The sequence below is a fragment of the Leuciscus leuciscus genome (assembly GCF_965113295.1).
Source record: "Leuciscus leuciscus genome assembly, chromosome: 2".
Lineage (NCBI taxonomy): Eukaryota > Metazoa > Chordata > Actinopteri > Cypriniformes > Leuciscidae > Leuciscus > Leuciscus leuciscus.
In genome coordinates this window covers 30,409,887-30,434,224 of record NC_138726.1, presented here as the reverse complement: position 1 = coordinate 30,434,224, position 24,338 = coordinate 30,409,887, and the positions used below count along the sequence as shown (strand labels likewise).

The window sequence follows — 24,338 nt, the reverse complement described above, 5'->3', positions numbered from 1 at the left end:
AGCACTCAATCTTTCACCTCAGTTCTTATATTTTGATTCTGATGTTACAAAGTACAATTAATATTTTGTGAAATACCATGTTGTATTTGAAATCATATTTGCGAAATCACACTTTTTTTTTCTGGCTTCCCGCTATGAGGCAATCCCTCTACTGTGATTACCCACCCTTGAATATGCTTCCCCCATTTGTTATTGAAAAGGGTATGAAGGGCAAGTAGGCCCATGATGAAACTCTCTGGCAATTTTGACTCTCTCAAGTCCTTAAACCTGAAGGGAATATGTTCCGGGAATTAATGAATTCAACATGTGAGTGCAAGGAAAGCGACATGAAAGTATCGCCCGGGTCTGTTTTCTCTTACAACTGCGGCTGCATTCTTATTTTGTAGTTCTCTGCTCCAGGTCGTCTCTTCACACATCTTAACATCAAAAATAATGCACTAACTGGCTGTTGGATGCTGCATTGCCAGTGCTGGCTCTGTTAGTCTAGCTGCCTCTTTGAATGGGGTGATCAAATTAGCATTAATATGCTTCCTGAAAAGTAAATTAGCAAGCGGCTTTGATATGTCTATGTATTTATTTCTTTGTTATTGCATTAGGCAAAATGTTTGGAATCTCTAATACTGACAACTTATTACTACAATACGGATTCCATTGTTCCCCAAATACAAAGAAATCAAAAGCCATTTTTAAACTTCAGACGCCATCAAAAGCAAAAACATTTTTAACTTGAATGAGTTTTGATGCTATTGTGTTTTTCATACTGCATAATTTAGTTGAAGTCTAGCAAACAGCAGGAAGCATTTGATGCATATTCCTCAGGCGCTTCTCATTAGCTTTTGAAGGGGTTCTTTGTGTTTCATTATTAAAACAAATTTTCACTGGTATGGCCATAACACAATTATTCTGAGACATGTTGCCAAAGCTAAAAATTACAGACTTTTATGCTTTCATTGCTTCATTCCCATTGTGGCACCAAATAATTTGGACTCAGTATGAAAGTCTGATTTCTTTAAAGGGGTCCATTTTCAGTAAGACTAAAGTGGAAGGAGGGCGATTCAAGCACATGCCTTACCATGCCCCAGGGTGAATTTTGGATCACGTTAAGTGAACATTAATGTCTCGTTAAGATCAGTCCAAACGCCTCAAACATGCTGTACATCAGCTTTCTCGGAGGGCCTCGATGTGCTTGGCTGCTCACCCAGGGCAAATGAGAGATGACAAGAACCCTGCTATTTTTAAAGCACACACTTCACAAGGCATCCACTGTCTCATGCAGTCTGGTGGGTGATGGTGCAAAGAATGTCTGCTGGACAGCGGCAGGGTTAAACACCACAGCCGTGCCTATAGGAGGCACGGAAAGGTCTCAGATGACGATGAGGAACATGAAGTTAATCTTACCTTCTGGAATGAGAAATCCACAGCTGAGAAGCTTTAAGTGAGAGTGTAATTACTTCGTCCTCCTCCGCCTCAAAATCATAGTGATGTTTGGCGAACTTTGCATAGGCCTATATCGCAGAGCTAGCATCAAGCATATTTCGCGTACGTCCATCTGTGCAAGAGAATTTAACCCTTGAAGCATGCGCAATGTTTCAGATAGTATGGCAAGTGTAAACACATGAATCGGATACAGTTGAAAGAATGTGTAAACGGGCGGTATATTGGGCATCAAGACCTGCAGTGTAAACGAGGCCTTATTTTCAGTATAATAACAATTTAACTTTTTTAATTGATTAATTTAAACTAATTATTAGGCTATCATTTTTACCACTCTCCGCGCCCTCTTGGGGAGGCGTGCCCCACACTTTGAAAACCCCTGCTCTAAGGTTATTGCTAAAACACTTGAATGAGTCATGTTCAACCAACTCTCTACCTTTCTTACACAGAACAACCTCCTGGACAACAACCAGGTTTCAAAAGCGGCTACTCAACTGAGACTACTCAGTTATCTCTGAGACTGGCAAGAGCAGCTTCTAAATCATCAGTACTCATCTTGCTGGATCTGTCTGCTGTTACACAGTTAACCACAAGATCCTCCTCTCAACTCTCATGACGAAGGGCATCTCAGGATCTTACCTCCTTCAGGGTGTCGTGGAGGGGTGAGGTGTCTAAGTCGCAACATCTAGCTGCTGGGGTGCCTCAGGGCTCAGTGCTTGGACCACTTCTCTTCTACATGTCATCATTAGTATATGGCATTCAGAAACATGATTTTTCCTATCACTGCAATGCTGATAACACACAACTCTACCTCTCATTCCAGCCAAATGATCTGATAGTAGCTGCTCATGTCTCAGCCTGCCTGACAGACATTTCTTGCTGGATGAAGGACCACCACCTTTAACTCAACCTTGCAAAGATAGAACTGCTTGTGGTCTCAGCCAGCCCAACACTTCATCACAACTTGCATTCAGCTTGGTTCTTCAACCATAACTCCATCCAGGACACCCAGAAACCTTGGAGTTGTGATTGATAATCAGTTGAACTTAAAAGACCACATTGCTAGAACTGCCCGGCCCTGCAGATTTGCCTTATACAACATTAGGAAGATCAGGCCCTTTGTAAGTCGCTTTGGATAAAAGTGTCTGCTAAACGATTACATGTAAATACTTTTATAGAGAGTACATCATGATTTTAAATATCCAAAGAGGTTTTATTTTTCTTAGTCATCGTTTCCTGTGTAGGGTTAAGGAGTGCTGGAGCATCCTGGACATGTGGCCATTCCATCACAAAGGTTATTATTATTATTATTATTATTATTGAAGTTCATACAATAATTGTCCCATGTAACCTGAGGATATATTTCTTAAAATATACCTGACACCTGAGCAATGTTCTGTATAGCACTGTATGTCTACGGTGACAATACTGTAAAAAATAGCTTCAATAAAAATAAAAAAATAAAAAAAAAAAGTTATGTGGAGAGAGTTGACCTTGACCATTTCTGTAAGACATTCAATAAGCATACAATTCTTGCCTTAGTCTCCAAACAATCATGTAACCTTTTATAAGTCTAACTTTCCAAGGTACCATCTGAATTGAACAGGTATCACAGAATGAAGTGTTTCTTTAGTCACGTTAGCTAAAGGACACTAGTGGTGTTACACTTCATGCCATTTTGAATTTTGAAACAGTTTTATTTCCAGACTATGGGGTGAAACTCTTTCTTCTCATTATTATAATCAAAATAGTTGTCATGCTTTAGTTTGTTACATTAAAAAAAAAAAAAAGTTGTCAAGAAGTACACTTCAAAGACAGAAAGCAGATTTGAAGTCAACCAAATTTTAACAAAAGTTCTGCAGGGCAGTCTGAGCGAGGGCTAAAAAGGATCAAAAGTCAGACAGACTTTTTCACCAGAGGCCTGTCGTGTCAGCCATGTCTTCCAAAGTGAAGGCCAATAGACATATTCGAAGAAATAAGAATATCCTCACAAAAGCCAAGGAGCAGACAAACAAACAAAAGCAAATGTCAAGCAGGGCTGCACTTCAGCAATTGCCTCTCTGTCTAAGAACCCAGGGGTATTTATCTTTGGTCCCCTGTCAAAACGGCTCGGCCATTCCTTGCAACTAATCCTACTAAACTGACTCTCTCCACTTAGATCAATGGGGCACGACGCTAAGCACTTCTGACAGATACATACATCCGAAGCACGTCCCAGTCCCTAAACTCTACCCTCCTCTGAACGCACGAGTAGACCCCGCAGTCCCCCAGCCCTCCGCCCCTTTCTCACTTACTCGTTTAGACAAGATCACAGATTCAGATATGACAGTCACAGCCTCTGAAAAAATTAATACCACTCTGAGGAAAATCTCCCAGGATTACTATAACTCCGTTAACCTGTTTATCGTGCTCTTTATTCTATAGGTTTGAATAATAAATCACTTTTGCTTTCCTCTCAGGGAGCGAGCTGGAACTTAATGATCTCCCAACTCCGACCCCCTCAGTCTCTCTCTCTCTGCACTCGCTCCCCGTATCTTTTGCTCTCTCTCTTTCTCTCTCTCCCTCCTTCAGTGGCGTAATGCGCCACTTGCCTCACAGAGCTACTGGTGGTCAGGGGGCTGCGAATGTTATCTGATTTTCCAGAGAGGGGTTTGGAGCTGGACTAAAGAGGCTGGGACAATAACAGGAAGCGGCCAGAGGAACGGCTGGGCTGGGCTGATCACTTTTGCCACTGGAGTGGCCTGATTGTCCAGTGAGCAGCTCTGTTGGAGCTCAGACAGGTTCACATGCAGCTGGAAACAGACACCGCTGACCTGAAATTGAGGAGGATATAACTCGACTTTAAAATCAAAAGGGATTTTCAAATCAAGAACGACTGCTGAAGGGACCCAAGACTCCGGTAGGTGATTTTTTATGTATATGTTATATATAGGCCTATATATATTATGCATATATTTGTCTTTCTAATTATATATTTCAAGTCAAAGCCATGAAGTTCATTCAAAATGTTTACATCTTTTAATGACTGCTTAATATATACTGTATGTGTGTGATTTACTTTAAATTATATTAAGTCCTATTTCTAAAATGTATCTTTACAATTTTTTTAAAAATAAACTCTGATTTGAATGATGCTTCCTGGACTAATAGGAAGGAAATTCCCAAGGAACACTGATTACCCATGGGAAGACGTTGAACTGGATGTAACATTTTACTTAGGGACAGAGAAACAATAATAAATCCTTACACCATCTGTCCTTCTTTTTCTTTGAACAGCACAGCAGTTACAGGTTATTCTTAATGTCTCATCCCATATGCCCCTGTAGGAATAATGTTTTAAGAGATGCAGAAATCAGTTCTATCACATCAGACAATGAAAGCTGATGATACAAATTTTTAAAGGTCATGTAAAACAGCACAGTTCAGTCTATAAATAATATAAAACATGCTTGACGCTGTGCATATACTTGTAAATTAAGAGAGGTGTACCAGATGAGTCAGAGGTGGGAACAGGTGCAATGTACCTGCCAGTGTAATGTAATGCACACACTTCAGACAGTGACACCTTTAAAAGGTCTCTGGAACTTGTGACATGGAAGATATGGGATATAATGGAGGGAGAGTTGATGTATATCAGGCTGAATTTCCTAGAGGAGAGAGTAGGCAGACTGCAGATTGCTGGAAGCTGCTCCATGATTAAACCTATTTTAATCTAAAGCCCACACACACACACACACACACACACACACACACACACACACACACACACACATACATATACACAGAAAGACTTTCAAATGACTGGTTTAAACAACAATTGCTTTGGAAATGGTGTTCTTTTTAGTAATGTCAAATGATAATAACAATTGTTGTATTAAACGCTTCAGTGTCAATGTAATGAGACTATAATGAGTGTCAGCTAGAAAGCTGTTGATAGCACTGCATTAAATAAAAAAAAAATAATAATAAATGTATGCTGAAAGAGATGGGTGGGAATAAGAAGAAAAATATGTGATGGTTCACTTCAGACTTGTTTGATTGGAAATGATCTACTCTGTTTCCTATGCAAAAATGTAATAGAAATGAAGGACGAGAGAATGTTAGAACTAAACTGCAGTAAGGCTGTTGTTTTTAATATTGCACAATATAACACAACCAGTTGTGCTTCTTACTGAATATGAGCCATAGACACAAGCCCGTCAAAAGTTTATACAGACAAGAAGTTAAAATCGAGTTACCAACATTTAGAAAACAATATGGCTTGTAGTTGTAAAATATTTTGTGCCAGTGAAACCAACTGAAAGAAGCCAAAGCAGAATCAGCATTTGGAAATTAGTTTAGCAAACAAAGACAAGTGTGCTGCTGTTACATCCAGTGATATGTTACATCAAATATTAGCACTTATGGAACACTGCTTATAAAAGTATACTCTTAAAAGTTTTAATTAACTTTTTTTTTTTATTTTTTTTTTTTATGAATTAAATAACTCAAACATACTTAAAATACTTTTTTTATATTTCTTTTTATCTGAAATAACCCATTAAACACAAAATTATTTTTTACTTAATTTATACTCTATTTCATGTATAGCCTACATTTCTCCTTATAAAGAACTTTTTTGGCATAAAACGTTCTTCAAAACTGAGTCAAGAATCCTATAGAATCCCATTGAACCATTGAGTGTATTGTACTGGGACATTGGCATTTTGACATACATTTGCAGAAAATAAGTTATTTATTAAGTTATGTAAGTGTAATAACTGTTTTGAATCTTATAGCAAAATAGTGGATAGTGAACAGCATTTCCCTTTTGTCCTTTAAACATTGATAATAACAATAAATGTTTATTGAGCAGCAAATCAGCATATTAGAATGATTTCGTGAGGATCATGTGACACATGTTTTTTTTTTTTTTTTTTTTTATCAGACATGAATAAACAGGAACATCTGAGTAGGAATGAACTCAAAGTGTAGTACATTTCTTATGCAATGCCCATACATTTCTGAACCTCTTGTTATGAAGTGATGGCATTTTATACCTTATGTGAAAGTAATCATTTTGAGTGGAAGAGTCTCAAGCAAAACCCTCAAGCAAAGATTTAGCAATTTGGGAACACTTAAGAAACATAATCCACCTCATCTTAATATAATCATCTAAATGAGTCTAACATAAGAATGGTCCATCAAGCTAAAGGGTGTTATCTGGGATTGGAATATCCTCTGAATTTTTCAGGCACATAGTAGTCTGGATAATGTATTAGTATAGGCTTTTACAGTGTCACACAGAGTGTGCAGTTTCCCATGATTTAAAAGCATGCAGTCGAAAGATTGTGCGACAGGAGGAATCCTAATGAGACAGACAATTTAATGAAGGGATTTTAGTCGGAGATAACAATGGATTTCTTTCTTTCTTTCTTTCTTTCTTTCTTTCTTTCTTTCTTTCTTTCTTTCTTTCTTTCTTTCTTTCTTTCTTTCTTTCTTTCTTTCTTTCTTTCTTTCTTTCTTTCTTTCTTTCTTTCTTTCTTTCTTTCAGTCACACTTTATATTAGATGTCTTTAACATCTAAAAAGTTGTTAGGTACAAATGTACTTAATATATTGTGTTTACCCAAAAACACTTGCTGCTATTGAGGTGTGATACTGCTTAGGTTAGGGACAGGTTTGGTGGTATGCACTGTAAAAATGTATATGAACAATAAGTGAAGAGTTTAGATGCAAAAGCCTCTAAGTGCCATCTGAAATTTTCCTCTAGAATGATCATTTTTTATCAAGCTCGTATATTTAAGTTCAGTAATTTAAGTCACTTAAATGGCAATGAAAATTACATATTAATTGTCATTTAAGTGAAATTACTGAACTTAAATATACGAGCTTGATAAAAATTATCATTCTAGAAGAAAATTTTAGATGGCACTTAGAGGCTTTTACATCTGAACTCTTCAAGTTATGACAACATCAAAATAAGCAAACTTTTTTACAAGTTATACAAGATTCAACTCATTTTTTAAAAGTCAGTTTAATGTCATTTAAGTTGAAATAACTTAACCCTCTGGGCTTCTTCATAATTGGGTCACACTTAGCTTCCTCCCGCCCGAAAACGGGCGAAGCCTTAAAATTGTACTTAACTTTTTCCTAGGATAACCAATCAAATATATTTTTGTTCTATAATGTTTTCTGATTATTATTTAGAAATTTTAGAATTTTTTATGATACTTTGCATTAATTATATAATTTTTATGAGCTATTTTTTCCATTAGAATTAATATATATATTTTTATTTTATTTATTTTATTTTATTTTTCAATAAATGCAGCATTTCACATCAAAATAGAGTGCAGGCCTAAAAAAAAAAAATAATTCAAGTGAGAAGAGCGCCATCTAGTGGCTTCAAAATGTATTAATTTATGTCATGTCCTATAACCGCCTATAGGCGGCCTATAGCTTTTTTATTTATTTATTTGATTTATTCCCATTCGGAAAGAAAAACATTTATTACTAAGCAACCACTGAATGGAACAACACAAATTATATATCATTTTAAAGCTTAGGATCTCGGCTTTTTAATGCATCTAATTACATTTATTAGCTCCTAACGAGTGCCGAGTAATCCCTCTAAAACCAAGTGTACCGCCAGCAGGCGCCACCTAGCTGCGAAAATATTCATTACCATATTTTTCTAAAATCTTGCCTTGATTAACACAAAGTTGATGTCATTTGAAAGCTTAGAGTCTGAACTTTACAGTGAATGTATCCACTTTGAAAAACTCTTAAGTATTGCTGAGTTATTTGCTGATAAATAGAATTTCTTTTTTTTCATAATCTATAAAATAATGTACTGCAATGTGTCAAAAACATCATACAGCTCATGAAACATTCACAGATAATTGAAAATGGCACTTCATTTTTTACAGCATATTATTACAATTAAAATGAGCCCAAAATTAACATAATCTATTGCTTTTATGACAAGATATTCTTCATGGAGAAAAAATTGCCCATGAGGGGGTGTCAAAGACTGTACAAAAAGGCTATCTCTTTTCCAAATGCTGTAACTTTTGATTCCTTTATCCAAAAATTATTATTTTTTTATCCAAATGAAGCTAACATGTAGGGGGACTTCACTAAAAAAGAATTTTCCTCCTACCTTATTTCCTTCCGGAGTTATTCCTTGACAAATAAGAAAGATATGCAAAATCATAATAAAAATTATATATATATATTGTCTTTTATCCGCCATTTCTTGGCAGGACAATGTCTAAATGTAATGTAATTTATATTTTCAAAAAATTTAAAAAGAGTTCTTTCAAACGATACCTAACTTTTGATTCTCCTTGCTATAGTTTTGGAGTTATTATGATTATATAATTTTTATATAGTTTGGGGCAAAATTTGCTGTTTCAGTCTTACCAGTTCATTTCTCTCTGTGTGTGTGTGTGTTTGTGTGTGTGGGTGTGTGTGTGGGGGGGGGGAGGGTGTCTTATTTGCACTCTTGATGTTTTAGAGTGTCACCCCTTCATTGCTGTACACTTTTTTTCAGCACAGTGGCTGATTTGTAGCTTGTACCACCAAAAGTTTCTCTGAGTTTTGCTATTTTTTCGTATTTCCCATTCATTTCCTATGTCGCCCGTTTTCGGGCGGGAGGAAGCTAAGTGTGACTTTTTTTTTTACGACCCTTTAACATATCAGAATCATCTCCTTGATTTTTTTGTGTGTTCATATAGGTAAAAAAACAAAAGTCACCAAGTTTCACCCCCATCCGATGAACCAAAAAAATTAAACAATTCAAAACGTTCAAGTTTTCGCCCGTTTAGGGGTGGTTGATTATGATTTCACTTTTTTAACTTTACTTAGTGTGTATTGTTACTGTTTGAGCATAAACAACATAGGCAAAGTTGCAATGCTCAAAGTTCAAAGCAAAGGGAGATATTTGCTTTAAAAAAATCGCTTTTTAAGGACTACAACAAACGGCTGGTAGGGAACGACATTCCTCCAGTGTTAGTGACATCCTCAATCCTAAAATGTACATAAACCCCGCCCCCAGAACATGATTTATAGATTATCAAGACAGGTATGCTAATCAATGACTAGAAGATAACTACACATAAGCTATATAAATAGCAGGGTTTTTTTTTTTTACATTTAAGTACAATGTAAAAACGTGTATGTACACAATAATTGCATTGTATCAATTGATTAATTTAAAATGTTAGTATAATAATTAAGGACTTTCTTTCTTTCTTTCTTTCTTTCTTTCTTTCTTTCTTTCTTTCTTTCTTTCTTTCTTTCTTTCTTTCTTTCTTTCTTTCTTTCTTTCTTTCTTTCTTTCTTGCAATATTAAACACACCTAGGCTTTTGAGGCTAAAGTAACCATGTTTGAAAGACATGAATTAATGTATATATTTATGTTCTGTTGTTCCATTCATATGGTCCACAGATGATGAAACTGTCTGCCTGGAGGCAGATGACTGAGCCTGGATGCTGGGCAGGTATCCTGGTTGTGTTATGTACACTCAGCATGGGAGCTGATGTCCAGCAAGCTCTGAAAACACCCTCCATGCCGAGCACAGTACTCCAAAGACATAAGAGAGATTGGAGATGGGATAAATTTTATGTGTATGAGGAAACACCTTCTAAAATCCAACCTGAAAAAATTGGAAAGGTAAAGGTTCTAAACCATAGTGCTAGTTTGAATATTATGCTAATCGACTACTTTTTCAAATTTACTTAAAAGGTTATTGAAGAGTCTTCTGAGGTGTTACTATATATCGTTTAGAAAGGCCTAATGAACAGAATCTTTATCATCTTTGTTTGACTTTAAGCTTTCTTTTTTATATCCCTCTTTTCCCTTTCTTTCTCTTTTTAGCTAGATAATACACTTTTCTCTGTGGACACAAGATATAGACTCTCTGGAGAAGGTGCTAATGAAATTTTTTCAGTAAATGACAATGGGGATATCTTTGTCAATGCAATGCTGGACCGGGAGAAGAAAAGTACCTACAATCTCTCAGCTTCAATAATCAACATTAAAAACGATAAGCAGATGGACAAGGATGTAACGTTTTTAATAGTGGTACTGGATATTAATGACAATAAACCTGTTTTTCCACCTGACCTCTCTGGATCTATCAGCGAGTCCTCTATAACAGGTAACAGAGTATCATACGTTCTTTCTTTTTTGAACCTGGACCACAAAATCACATTCACCAATATAAATACAGATGATGTGGTATAACTTGAGCTTGAAATCATGGATTTATGAAATGTGGATGTTGCAATACTCTAAAACAATACAAAATAACAGCATTATTTTATTTTATGCAAGATAAAAAAAGATAAAAAATAAGTACACTTATCACATTTATCTATATCAAAACTATTAAGTTACACTAAGAAAAAGTAACTACTATGATTTTTATTTTTGTGTTTATGTTTACATTATGTTTGTAGGATCGATAGTAATGACAGTAAGCGCGACTGATGCTGATGATCCCACCACTCAAAATGGAAAGATTGAGTACAGACTGCTAAATGGGACAGACCTCTTCAGCATCAACAATAAAGGTATATTTACAGTATATACACACTCTACCATACAAAAGATTGGGGTCAGTAGGTTTTTGTAGCGTTTTTAAATTAAGTATTTTATGCTCATCAGGGCTACATTTATTTGATAAAAAAATAATTATTATTTTTACAATTTAAACTGTTTACAATTTATTTATTTTTTTATTTTTTTATTTTTTTTTTTTATCTATCTAAAAAAAAATCACTTATTCCCATGAGGGCATTCAGGAAATTTTCAGCATCATTACTCCAGTCTTCAGTGTCACATGATCCTTACGAAATCATTCTAATATGTTGATTTGCTGCTCAAGAAATATGTTTTGTTAGTATCAATGTTTTCCTGGTTGATGTTTTATTGGAAACTAGTATACATTTTTTTCCAGTATTTTTTGATGTACAGAAAGTTCAAAAGCAACAGCATTTACTAAGTGTATGAAATATTATGAAATATTTTGAAATAGAAATATTTTTGTAACATTATAAAAAATATATATTATTATTATTATTATTATTATTATTATTTGTAGGTGAAATCATTACATTGAAAAGTGACCTGGACCGTGAGAAACAGAGTCAGTATCTAATTGCTATACAAGCCAAAGATATGCCAGGAATTACGAGTGGGAATTCTGCTACTACCATTGTGACCATCAACATTAATGACATAAATGACAACATTGCCACCTTCAAGACAGGTAAGTCAACTTAAAAACTGTAAATGAATATTTTGTAAAGACTCACTGCGTGTTAGACTAGAGTACTTTCTAGAGTCAGTGCCAACAGAACGTAATTTTTTCCTGCAGGAAAATACCATTTTAATGTGAAAGAAGACAGCGAAATTGGATTTTTAATTGGCATATTAGAGGTCGAGGACAAAGACGAGACACTAAACAAAGATCCAACTTTTACTATACAACAGCAATATGGTGAAATGTTTGGCATCAAACGAAGTTATGAGAAAGATGGAATGCTTAGCCTCAAAGTGGTAAGTATTTCAAGCTTTAATACTTGGTTATTAAACAACTTGGTTTTTTAGAATGCTGTTTTTTTTTCCTTATAACTCAAAAATACAGTCTAACAAAAAATATTTTACAACAATACAACGTGAAAAACATACTGCCATATTAATGTGATCTGCATTTTACAGATCCAAAAATAATAATACCTGAAATAAATAATAATGAATACCCAAATATAAAAAAAATAATACATTTATGAGTTCTGTATGACTGGAGCATTGTAATTCTGAACATGCCTGCAGATTAATATATGATGTACTTCAGTTTAATAAAAAAAAAAAAGAATGTTATCACATTTCCAGCATGCCCTATTATATAAGAATGTAAAGTAACAAAGATGGAGGCATAATTATGTCTGAACAGGGTTTTCGCAAAAGTAACTATCAGGAGGAAACTTAATTCTTAAATTCTCTCTACTCAGAGAGTAAATCTCTGAAAGAACAGAGGGAAGGGGATATGAATACTTAAGACTGAGCAATGCTGTTAATGATTTGAATCAAAGTTGAAATTTAAGCTCTTGTGCCTTTATTGTTATTTTGCTCATTTTTCTTTCCAATCACTTACAGCCTCTTGACTATGAAAAAGTAAAGATGTACACTTTTAGTGTAAACGTGGACGAGCACACAGTGTCTACAAAAGCAGATAATCAAGGACCAAACCTGCTGAAGAGAGCCGAAGTTTCCATCAATGTAATTGATGTCGACGAACCACCTGTTTTCAGCCAAACTGAATACACGTTCAGCATCTATGAGGGCCCCTTCAAGAACCCGCGCATTGGAGCTGTTTCAGCAAGGGATCCAGATAGTACCGGTTTCAAAATACGGTATAAACTGAACTGTATTTTTATTCATGAATCAAAAAAGATGAAAGGCTTTCTGTGTTCTGCTGTCGTAAAGGTTATAGAGTAAACAGATGGAAATAAGACTGAAATTTAATCTAATGATCCCTTTAGGTACTCTATTGAAGACCCAAACTGTCCTGTAGCTGTGGATCCTGTAGGACATCTGTCTTTGAAGTGGCAATTGGACAGAGAGCAAAAATCCTCATACACATTCCAGGTTACAGCACATGAGGATACACCAAATGGTAGGATATAAACAAGCTTTCACAACTTACCCATTTACACTACCAATCAAAAGTCTGCACACATCTTCATTTTATTTTTATTTTATTTTTACGTTTTAGAAAAGCAGTGAAGGCACATAACGCAAATGCCAGTATATGAATTTTTTTTTTCAGGAAATAAGTTGCACTTTTTATGTGATTATTATTATTATTAAATGAAATGTTTAATTCATGCATAAGCACAATTTATATTTGTAATAATAATTTAAGACTTTTTGTGTAAGCCTTTCAATTAACATAATATTTACATAATGCATATAAGTGTGTCCAAACATTTAGTATTTGTGTTTCCAAAATATAAACTATCTCGGGCTATTGTGATTACAGTGTTAATAAAATACTGGGGGGCTCACAAGGTCACTGAATTAGCTCTGGCTAAATGATCTAATCAAGGATTTTGTTTCAAGAAATCCAACAAAATGTGACTTCTGGATACTGTTTTGTTTTGCTTTGCTAATTATTGTCGTTGTTGTTGTTTGCAACTTTGGTTAGTTGGTTTAATAAAAATGTATGTAGTAGCAAAACATTTATAAATTGTTTAAAAAAAAGAAGAATAAAAAAAAAAACAAAAAAAAAAACAGACGAGCACCAGTAAAATACTGTATGAACTTTTGATGGAGTTCATAGACAAATAGAAGTAGCTAATAATAGGTTTGACAAGATTAAATAAAATAGGCATCTCATCATCATCATTATTATCATCATCAGAAACAATAAAAAAATAAAATAAATAAACGATTGTTTTGTTTTTCTTCTCTGATTTCTCAGGCCTAAAGTCCTATGCAATGGTTAATCTAAAGGTTCTTGACATTAACGACAATGAACCAGAACTAACAAATGGGAGCTACGTGTATGTTTGTGAGAGTGATAAACCTGGAACAGTAAGGAATTACCTAAATACATTTCACATTATTAAATGTATAATGACTTTCCTTTAGATAGGCCTATCTATTTCCATAATCCTTAATTGATTACCCTTTTGCAGATCATTGGGACTATTGGTGCCTACGACAAGGATGAAAATTCAGGCAGGTTCCGCTTCACCCTGACAAAAAAGAGCTCAAACTTTTCCCTTCATGATAACCAAGGTAAGAAAAATGATGTTCACTAAAATTGATCCATATAGTAGTGCTAATCATCTTCAATCAATTGTTCTACCATTATAAATATAGGATAATGTTTGTAACATTGAGTTTAAAAAGGGTGTTTCTAGTGCAGGTATTCTTCATGATGGACATCAAGATTGTTTTATCCTTAGTTCCTGAACTACTCCAAAGCAAACTAACTGCTGATCATAGTGTAATCAGACATAAAAAGAATAGAAATAAACCCACCAAAGTACTCTAAAAGGCATTAGGTGCAAGCTTTCTAAAAGCAGCAGCCCTGCACAATACATCTATGATCTGACACTCCATGTTCTAAATGTGCCAGACTGAGGAACATTTTCAGAACACTGGTTTCTTTCCTCGCATCTGTGTAATGAACTAAAATGACAGATTACTAATTTTAAACTGGCAGAAAGTAGGTTGTTAAGGTGCCTTGACTGGAACTAATAAATGTGTCTTGGAGTTTTCTTTTTAATAAAAATTATATATCAGCATATTTAAATGATTTTTAAAGGATCACCAACTGAAGTGACACTGACTGAAAACAGAAAATTCTGCTTTGTCATCACAGGAATAAATTACATTTTAAAATATATTAAAATAGAAAACAGTTCATTAACAGTTCATTAAAAAAAAAAAAAAAAAAACATTAAAAAAAATCTGGTTACACTTTATTTCAATGGTCCATTTCAGACACTCTTCTATAACTTTGCAACTACAGATCAACTAACTCTTAGAGTATTAGTAGACTAGTAAATTGCTAGTAGACTGTTAAGTAAAGTTTAGTAGAATAAGTAGTTGCAAAGTTAGTCAGTAGAATATCTTTTGGAGGACCATCACAATAAAGTGTTAGCATATATTAAGCAGACACAGACAGTCTAATACTCTAATGACTGGTAGTTGACATGTAGTTGCAAAATAGTAGAATGTCTAAAGTGGACCTTCGAAATAAAGCGTTACCAAAAATCCAACGCTGTCTCACGACCAATTCGTACGAATTCGTTCGAGTGAGTAAAATGTGGCTAATTCGTACGATTTGTGTAAACCCCAGTGATGGGTAGGTTTAGGGGCGGGGTCAGGGTACAAATTCACACAAATTGGGCAACTCGTAAAATATGTACGATTTAAAAAATCGAATTGCAGTGCGATCGGGTTGAAAAATCTTACCAATGTCAAACTTTTGATCAGTAGTGTACATGTTTTAAATGATTTATTAATGTAATCTATAAAATAATTTATTTTATTCCTAGCCATGTGACAAAAGAATGTTTCTTTTTACAACTGCAACTGGCTTTCCTCAAAATGTGCTGGAGCATTTAATTTCATGCCACATGAATGCCAAAGTGAAGATTTACTCTTCCTACTATTGTGTGAAATGGGATATTCTTAGGCCTGGCTGCATTGAATTGTCATAAGAATCTCAGCAACATTTCCCTCAAAGCATCAACAGAAAACAAAAGCAGAGTTCAATGACAACAATAGCACTGCTGATGAAAATTGTTAGCTTTGCACCTGTGGCAAACAGAGTCAGACATTTCCCTTGAATAAGAGCAAAATGAATAACTGCATCTCTTCAATTATTAATATTCACTGTAGACAACACTTCGAGCATTGTGCTGAAGCAAGGAGGTTTCAGTACAGAGCACTCAGTGGAACATGTGCTTGAAATCGAAATCGCTGATGGAGGTACACCAGAGAAGAAGAGCATTAACCCACTCCCGATTAAAGTGTGCAAATGTCAGCCGGGACGACGGATAGAGTACTGTATGGCCTACGCCCAGACCGGAATGAGCGTCAGCGCCCTCTTAGCCATTCTTCTCTGCATCGTCACCATCCTGGGTATGTTCACACACATCTCTTATCTCATTTGCTTTTCTTCTTTCTGTTGCAAAGATATCCTTTCAAGGCCAATGACACATTCTTTATTCTTTGGTGTATTTTAAAAAAAAAAAAAAAAAAAAAAAGGAAACACATTTTTAAAAACCAAAAGCATCATTTAATTAGGCCCAGCAAAACAGGTTATGAAGGATTCATGACATGACATGAGAGTTATCATATTAATAATACATGCAAACATTTTAAATTGAATGTCTTTGAAGAAAGGCTTTTCTCCGTAATTTCCCAAGTGTAGACAGTGTTTATTTAATTCACAATCTTTGGATCCTTTAAGTGGTGTGATTGTATAAATAACCCAGGGACCGAGCAGTCTAAATAAGAGCATGTAAGAGAGGCACTTAGCTCCATATTCTCTGTCATTGTCATTGTTGGTTAGTTCACTGTATGTGATGAGATGTTGTGCACTCTCAGAAATAAAGGTACAAAAGATGTCACTGGTGTGGTACCTTTTTTAAAAGTTACACTTTTGTACATTATTTAACTCTAAAAGGTGCATATTAGTACAGACACATATTATTCCTTTGTAAGTCACTTTGGATAAAAACGTCTGCTAAATGCATACATGTAAATGTAAAGTGTACATATCAGTACCTAAATGGTACTAATATCAGATTTTGTACTTTTTTTGTGTGTGAGATTGAAGACATGTTGCTTGCGTCTGTACACCTTTTCTTGTGTGAAACAAGAGAGGAGTGATGACAATTAAAAGACAATCCACTGATCTGCACTCACACCATGAGATAGACGAGAAGTGTTGAGGTTCATGTACTCCCATGATAATGAGAGACTTTCAATACTACGGCTATTTTAAAATTCTCACAGGTTCCACTTTATGTTCTTTTACTTGTGCTGTCAATACAATTTTTATTATGAGTTTATATTACAGAAATAAACAGGAAGATGTTAAAATGATTATTTGTGAAAGAAAGACAGAAAGAAAGAAAGCCAAAAAAATTGATTATTTTGATATTGTGTTTATTTCTCATATATTAGTCATCGTCATCCTCATTGTGTTGCGGAGGCGCTATCAGAAAGACGTTTTGGTCACCAAGTCGTCTGGCGAGATCCACGAGCAGCTGGTGAGATATGATGAAGAGGGCGGTGGAGAGATGGACACAAATGGTTATGACGTCTCCATCCTGACCTCCGCCTGTCACGACAGCAGCTTTCGGCCTGGCGCGGGGCCTTCGCTTTATGCCAAAGTGAAGAAACCTCCTGCTTGTAAGGGTGACATGGCCATGATGATCGAGGTGAAGAAGGATGAGGCAGACCATGACCGTGATGGGATTCCCTACGATACTTTACACATCTATGGTTATGAGGGATCTGAATCCCTGGCCGGTTCCCTCAGCTCTTTGGACTCGTCCTCCAGTGGATCCAATTTGGACTACGACTTCTTAAATGAGTGGGGACCTCGTTTCAGGACCCTGGCTCAGCTCTATGGAGTAGACGGCTCTGATACCGATAGCTCCTACTGATCCTAGACTGAAGCCCATTGTCATCGGGTGGTCGTCCTAGGAAGACACATGGAGACTGCTGTCTTCTCTTCAAGGGAATTTTTGTAAGGGTCCCTTTAAGAAAGTGATTAAGAAGTGCCAATATTTGTTTGCTTCAAGCATTGTTATGAAATTATGATGAGCACTACTACTGTATTTGTAATTTTCATAGAATAAGTGTATGTTGGTAGAATAACTTGCCTTGGTCTTTTAGACTGTTTTTTGTCTAGGTGGAATTTTATAAAACAGCATTGGACACTGGTTGGACAATCTCACTTTTAGGCTGTATTGTCTTTATAGCAGATTTGAGTTTGTGTTAACACAATATGTGTTCTTTCTTGCTCACACCATTTTGTGGAGGATTTTTTTATTTTTTATTATTGCCTCTATTGTATTACTCAACCCAATCTCATGAAAAAGCATAACCATTTAACTTTTTGGCAAATTGATAAATAATTTGTGTGAATTAGTATGATAAGATTCATGTGAAAACATTACCCACCCCTAAACCTAACTGTCAGGGAGTGGTAAATAGACCACATGAAAAAATACAATTACAAATGAGATCATACAAATTAATACGAATTTGCATCCAGTTAACCAAAACGTGAGAGTTATGAGTCGCAATGATTCTGAAAAAAAAAAAAAATCAGTTTGTGTTTATCTCTTTTTTTCTTCTTTTATGTATACAAGTGTTTTCTGGACTCACAGTCAGAGTAATTGTGAAGCCAGCATTGTTCAGCAGACTCTTCTCATCAGGAAAACTACTGTATTGCCATGGGAGCAACAGAGGAAGTGGTGATAGCAGTACTTTGAAAGAATTAAAGGCTACTCCAAGTTTATTTGACAGGAATCATCAGCACATCGATTGTTATGTATAAAGCCCAAATCTCAAAGGTCACCCATAATAAGGCAATTGCAGACGTCTCAGGAAATGTGTAGTGAGTTGTATGCCTGTTGAAATGTGAGAAGTGGTCTCAATAACTGTACTACCATGTGAATTATAAGCGTGGCTATTTAACAGCATCAAACGAAAATAATGCAAAGCTGAAATTGCTAAATGTTATTTTGATGATTGTTAAAACCAACACTGGCCAGACAGTGTCTTGACAATATTGTTCATCCTTCATTCAAAACTAAATAGACAAAAGGATCTCCTTCCATTGAAAAAATGTGTAAACTGTCTTTATACCTTAAACAATTTACCTCTGTGCACAAACCTATTTCCCCCATTAACCATGGGCACAATATGTGGAAGCCACCTTCTCACTTTCCTGTAGGGAATTACATGCCAAGTACTGTTCTACCGTCTTGTTTAAAATGACCAGCTACATCACTGAAATGTCAACTTCCTGTCTGTGTGAGCACAAGGAAACGCACTTCCTGTTCCCTTATCTTTCAAGTGAAGGAACAGATTGAAACCGTTTTCCTGTTTTCTTGTCTTGGAGGGATAAAGAAAGAAAACTTAGGAGAGCAGGGAAATGCTAAAGAACAACAGAAATCACACTGTCTTGGTCATAAAGCATTGCCCTTCAAGACAAAAGGTGCTGCTCTTGAATTTTTTTTTGTGTGTGTTTTTACCATACAATTTAATTTGACTGTACATCTGTTTTCATCTTTTTCTTAAATTATTTTAGGGGAATATCTTATAGTTCTAAATGTATCTTTATCATTCTGGTTGTAGAATTAGATGTTTAATCAATATACTGTATAACTGCTGGGCAAATACTATTACTTAAGTGAAAATCATAGACTGCTCATTCTCATAAAATTATGTTTAATATTTCTCAAGTAAAACAATGTACAGAAAAGCTGGAACTGTTTAACTGAATAAGTTGGGACCTTCAGTAGACTGTATATGTGATTGTTACCTGTTGTTATCATATTTCATCTTAGTATATATGCTTTGAATTAGCGCTTATTGACATAATGGTCTGTTTAAAAGTGTTTCTAATCAAACAGATGTTCCTGAGATTTGATGAGGAGGAGGTCCAGTAGATGTCAGTGTTGGGCAGTCAGACTAAACATTTCCATATATGTGGTTATTTTGTATGTGTCAGAGGGTCAACAATATGTGCCTTTTTTTCTATTGTTTCTATTGTTAAAATATAATTTTTTGTTTTCTCTTTTAAAACTGCCAATTTTGTATTTGAATAAACTTCACATTCCATAAAATGCTTTCATTATCCTTCATTTAAAATAAATTGTAGAATACAGTTTAATGAGAAAAACGTCATGTTTTGATCTTCATGTTTTAATGACAAAATGTGAAATAAGGGCTCCTTTACCTCTGAACAATAAAGTGTAAAGATAGGAGAGTGTGTGTGTCTCATTAAACCAATGTTGTCTGGGTAGCAGAATGTGCCTTGAGGTGAAAATTCATAATGTCTGTTGTTTATCGAGCAGACAAACAGATCACACAGATCACACAGATAGCAGCACATTAGCGGAAATTCCACAGTGATGTCACGCCTAACACATCTGTGAGACACCCAGCTGGGACTTCCTGAGGCTTCAGACTCTGCCACTCATAGTGTTCACAGATCAAAGGGCTTTCTTGCAATGAACACAGAGATGATGCTATATAATGAGGAAAATTAATATGATTTATCATCACCATTTTCTTGTGCTGTCTTCTAAACAAGTATTATATTCAGTAACCTTAGTTACACATCTGTGCAAGAGTTTGGGGTCAGTAAGACTGAAATAAGAATTTTTTCTTATCAATGCAGCATTTATTTAATCAAAAATCATCTCAAAATATGCAAACGTTTCCCTGAGAAGGGGAACGAGGTGCTGTATCTTCTTGTTGACGCTATGGGGAATGGCATCAGCGTGGCCAGTGTCTGAAGCATGTGTAACCACACAGCAATAATCATTGGCAGATGGCAGTCCATGACATCACACGTAGAGTGCCTGTCTATGCTCCATAGCAAGGGAAGTCATACCTTCCTTCCTCCCTTGCGGGACAAACCTCTGCCCAAAGCCCCAAGAGCAGTACTATAACCAGCAGCCATGGTTATAGCAACCAGCAGCCATGTCACCCTGTAGCCCAAGACCGGTTGCCCACTGAAGCTAAGCAGGGCTGAGCCTGGTTAGTACCTGGATGGGAGACCTCCTGAGAAAACCAGGTTGCCGCTGGAAGAGGTGTTAGTGAGGCTAGCAGGGGGTGCTCACCCTGTGGTCTGTGTGGGTCCTAATGCCCCAGTATAGTGATGGGGACACTATACTGTCAAAAGAGCACCGTCCTTCGGATGAGACGTTAAACCGAGGTCCTGACTCTCTGTGGTCATTAAAAATCCCAGGATGTCTTTCGAAAGAGTAGGGGTGTAACCCCGGCATCCTGGCCAAATTTGCCCCCTGGCCTCTGTCCATCATGGCCTCCTAATCATCCTCATATACTGATTGGCTTCATCACTGTCTCCTCTCCACCAGTAAGCTGGTGTGTGGTGGGCGTTCTGGCGCAATATGGCTGCCGTCGCATCATCCAAGTGGATGCTGCACATTGGTGGTGGTTGAGGAGATTCCCCCTTCTATGTAAAGCGCTTTGAGTGCAGAGAAAAGCGCTATATAAATGTAATGAATTATTATTATTATTTATTATTATAAGGGGGGGATACAGAACATAGCCTCGGGTATGCTCTGGTATCCCTTAAATATTGGCTGAGAAAGCTCTTAGGGTGCAGGGTAAAAAAAATAAATAAAAAAAAAACTCAGTAATAAGAACCTCAGCATAGACAAGCAGTGGACAACTACTTGTTTTTCTTAAATGTAGTCCAACTCATAATGCCCAAGCTACAACCTTCAGTATTGCCAACGTCCCTACCATTATTCAGAAAAGGGAGGCAAGCAAGATAAGGAAATATTGCAGTTTGCCCAATAACACTTATCGACCAGGCTCTATACCCCAAGGAAGACACAGGGAAGCTTATGCCCTACTTAAAGACCTCAATGTAACTGGGGGGAGAGCAGCTCATACACTGACTTGTCTATAAAAGCACCCATCCAGGGGAGAGCATATATCCCTACTTCAAAATTCAGCAATAGTTGGGAAGGCAGGCAAACAAAATACAGGGGGCACTTGCAAACTGCCCATCATAATTCTGTGTAACCTGTATCAATCCTAAGGGGGTACGATCTTTGTGTGACGTCATGGACTGCCGTCTGCCAATGACTATTGCCATTTCACAAGTTCACACTTAAATATAAGCAGATATAGTAAAATATGCATATTTGGCATGCTGTCCGAAGAGAGGGCTCCTAGCTTAGAATTTGGCCCAACTCCAGACCACTGACCTTCTGTACAGAATCTTTTTGTTTAACCTGTATTTCTTGAATTTTTTACTTGAGCAGCATGAAACAAATTCAAAATGTGTGTATCTATAACAGTGTGTTTAGTTAAAAATTAAAATAAAATAAAATAACGGGCTAATACAAAATCACAATCTCACATGAGAATATTCACACACTCCCCATCCGAGCCCTGTACAGTTTCAAACAGATATGAACAGAGATACGGAGAAAATATACAGAATATACATACAAATCACATCATTGTCACATTTCATCATTTATGGATCATTTAGTTCTTTATTGAAACAGTAAGTGAGGATTCGAAATAAGAAATAAAGCTTTCACTCTAAGTGCAGTTTGACAACGTGAACACAAGAGGACAGCACAATGTCAACATTTTGAACACCTTGAAAGCACAGACAATCCATTTTATTTATGCAGTACGAAAATAAATTATTTTATACAACAACGAAACCTAAGGAGCATCAGGACTATTTTGTGTTTTTTATTTATTTGTTTTTGTTTGTTTGGTTGTTTGGTTTGTGATTTATGGGCATACATTTTTAAACAAAATGATTAACATTTGTTGAGCTAGGACGGGTTAAATTGAGCATACAGTATAGTGACAGTAAAGACATCCATAATGTTACAAAAAAATCTATTTTGAATAAATCCTGTACTTTTGAACTTTCATCAAATAAATATATCACAGTTTCCACAAAAATATTAAGCAGCACAATTTTTTTTTTTTTTTTTTTTTTTTGTAATAATAAGAAATGTTTCTTGAGCATCAAATCATCATAATAGAACAATTTCTGAAAGATCATGTTACACTGCAGTAGTGGCTGTTTCACAATATTACTGTTTTTACTGTATTTTGCAAATGCAGCCTTGGTGAGCATAAGAGTTTTCTTTAAAAAATATATATATAAAAATTTACTGACCCTACATTTTTTAACAGTAATGTATGTCCATGCAGGAAGAAATGTAGATGTGATCACTGCTAACTAAATCCACTCTTTTTTTTGTTTTGTTTTTTTTTGTTTTTTACAATAGACCTGTAACATTTAGTCTAAGGATAAAGAAGATAGGCAAAGAAGATCAAAGTAAAAGTGTTTTTTGTTATTGAATTAACTCAGGTAATCCAAACACAAATAAAACAATGTGTCATGCTCAAACAATACAGGACAATAAACTGAAGAAACTGAGGGACTTAAATAGGCATGGTGATGAATTCAAATGCAAACAGGTGTGTTCTAATTTGTAACATAATGAATAACCATGACAACTAAAGAAAAGCAGGATCAAGGGAACAGGAAACTACGAGAAACTAAAAGTCCATAAAAACGAAAGTACATTAATCTAAGAAACACACTAATCTTGACATAACATCCCCCACCTGAACAGGGGCGTGTTTAGAAGGGGGGCACGGGGTGGCACCGGCCCCCCCTGTAATATGATTGGCCCCCCCTGGTGCCCCCCCAACATCATTGGGCTAGATTTACTGTCAACATGACAATGCCCAACGCCATTGGATCAGAGCGCTGTCAATCACTGCTTGATTTGCGATTCGCAAAGCAGAATCACTGGTCTGCGTTTTTCAAACAGGAGAGAGAGACACCTCGACACGTCACTGTTTATGGTAACTTATACACACTCAATTACAGTATATATTTTGAAATATCGCACCGTATGTTAGTGTGCAAGGACCTTAACATTAGATTAGCTAACGTAACTTCGTCAGACTAACGTTACTGAATAGAGAGGACTTGTCAGTGTTATTCAGCGGCAGCGCACTCCACCACATAAATATAAAAGAGATATACTACTTTATGTTGTTTTAAAGACTAAAGGCACAATAATATTTGTGGCATGGTAAACATTAAAATGTGAGAATGTTAACTAACACCATAACTACATGCAACTCTGTGTAATTTCGATACTTAATGTTTTTTTGGGTTTTTTTTTGGCAGAATTGGGGGGAGTTGAGAATGAAAAGAGAACAGAGTCTTTTTTTATTTATTTTATTTATTAGAACAAAACTGTGTGGTCCAAAACATGCAGTGCCACATTTAATACCATCTATATTAGGGCACAGGGCATTGCAAATATTTTTGAAATCGTGCTTAATGTTTTCTAAACAAGTATTTATTTCCAGTTGAATTTTCTTATTTCCCATGGGCCCCCCCTCACTGGTTCTTGGTACCCCCTCTGCCCCCCCCCCCATTTATAAAATCCTGGAATCGCCCCTGCACCTGAACAACTAAGGGAGGGAGGGTAGGGGCTCTGGAGGTGGAAGAGGGGCCAGCAGAGAACAGGAACCAAGTAGGGACGTCAGCCGGAGAAACCATTAAGGCGCTGATGGTGGAAGGAACCATGGAGTATGCGGTCGATGAGAGCCCAGTG

General features: G+C 36.0%; 1 protein-coding gene across 1 annotated transcript; it reads left to right on the top strand.

The window, feature by feature from the left end:
• Positions 1-3,959: 3,959 nt before the first annotated feature.
• On the top strand, positions 3,960-19,953 carry cdh5 (cadherin 5). The gene is made up of 12 exons (XM_082162161.1): positions 3,960-4,333; positions 9,868-10,092; positions 10,297-10,579; positions 10,881-10,994; positions 11,525-11,692; positions 11,801-11,982; positions 12,583-12,839; positions 12,969-13,102; positions 13,910-14,022; positions 14,127-14,229; positions 15,844-16,086; positions 17,137-19,953. Exons 2-12 carry the CDS (start codon positions 9,868-9,870, stop codon positions 17,619-17,621), a joined length of 2,307 nt encoding a protein of 768 aa, XP_082018287.1. The 5' UTR covers positions 3,960-4,333; the 3' UTR covers positions 17,622-19,953.
• Positions 19,954-24,338: the final 4,385 nt, after the last annotated feature.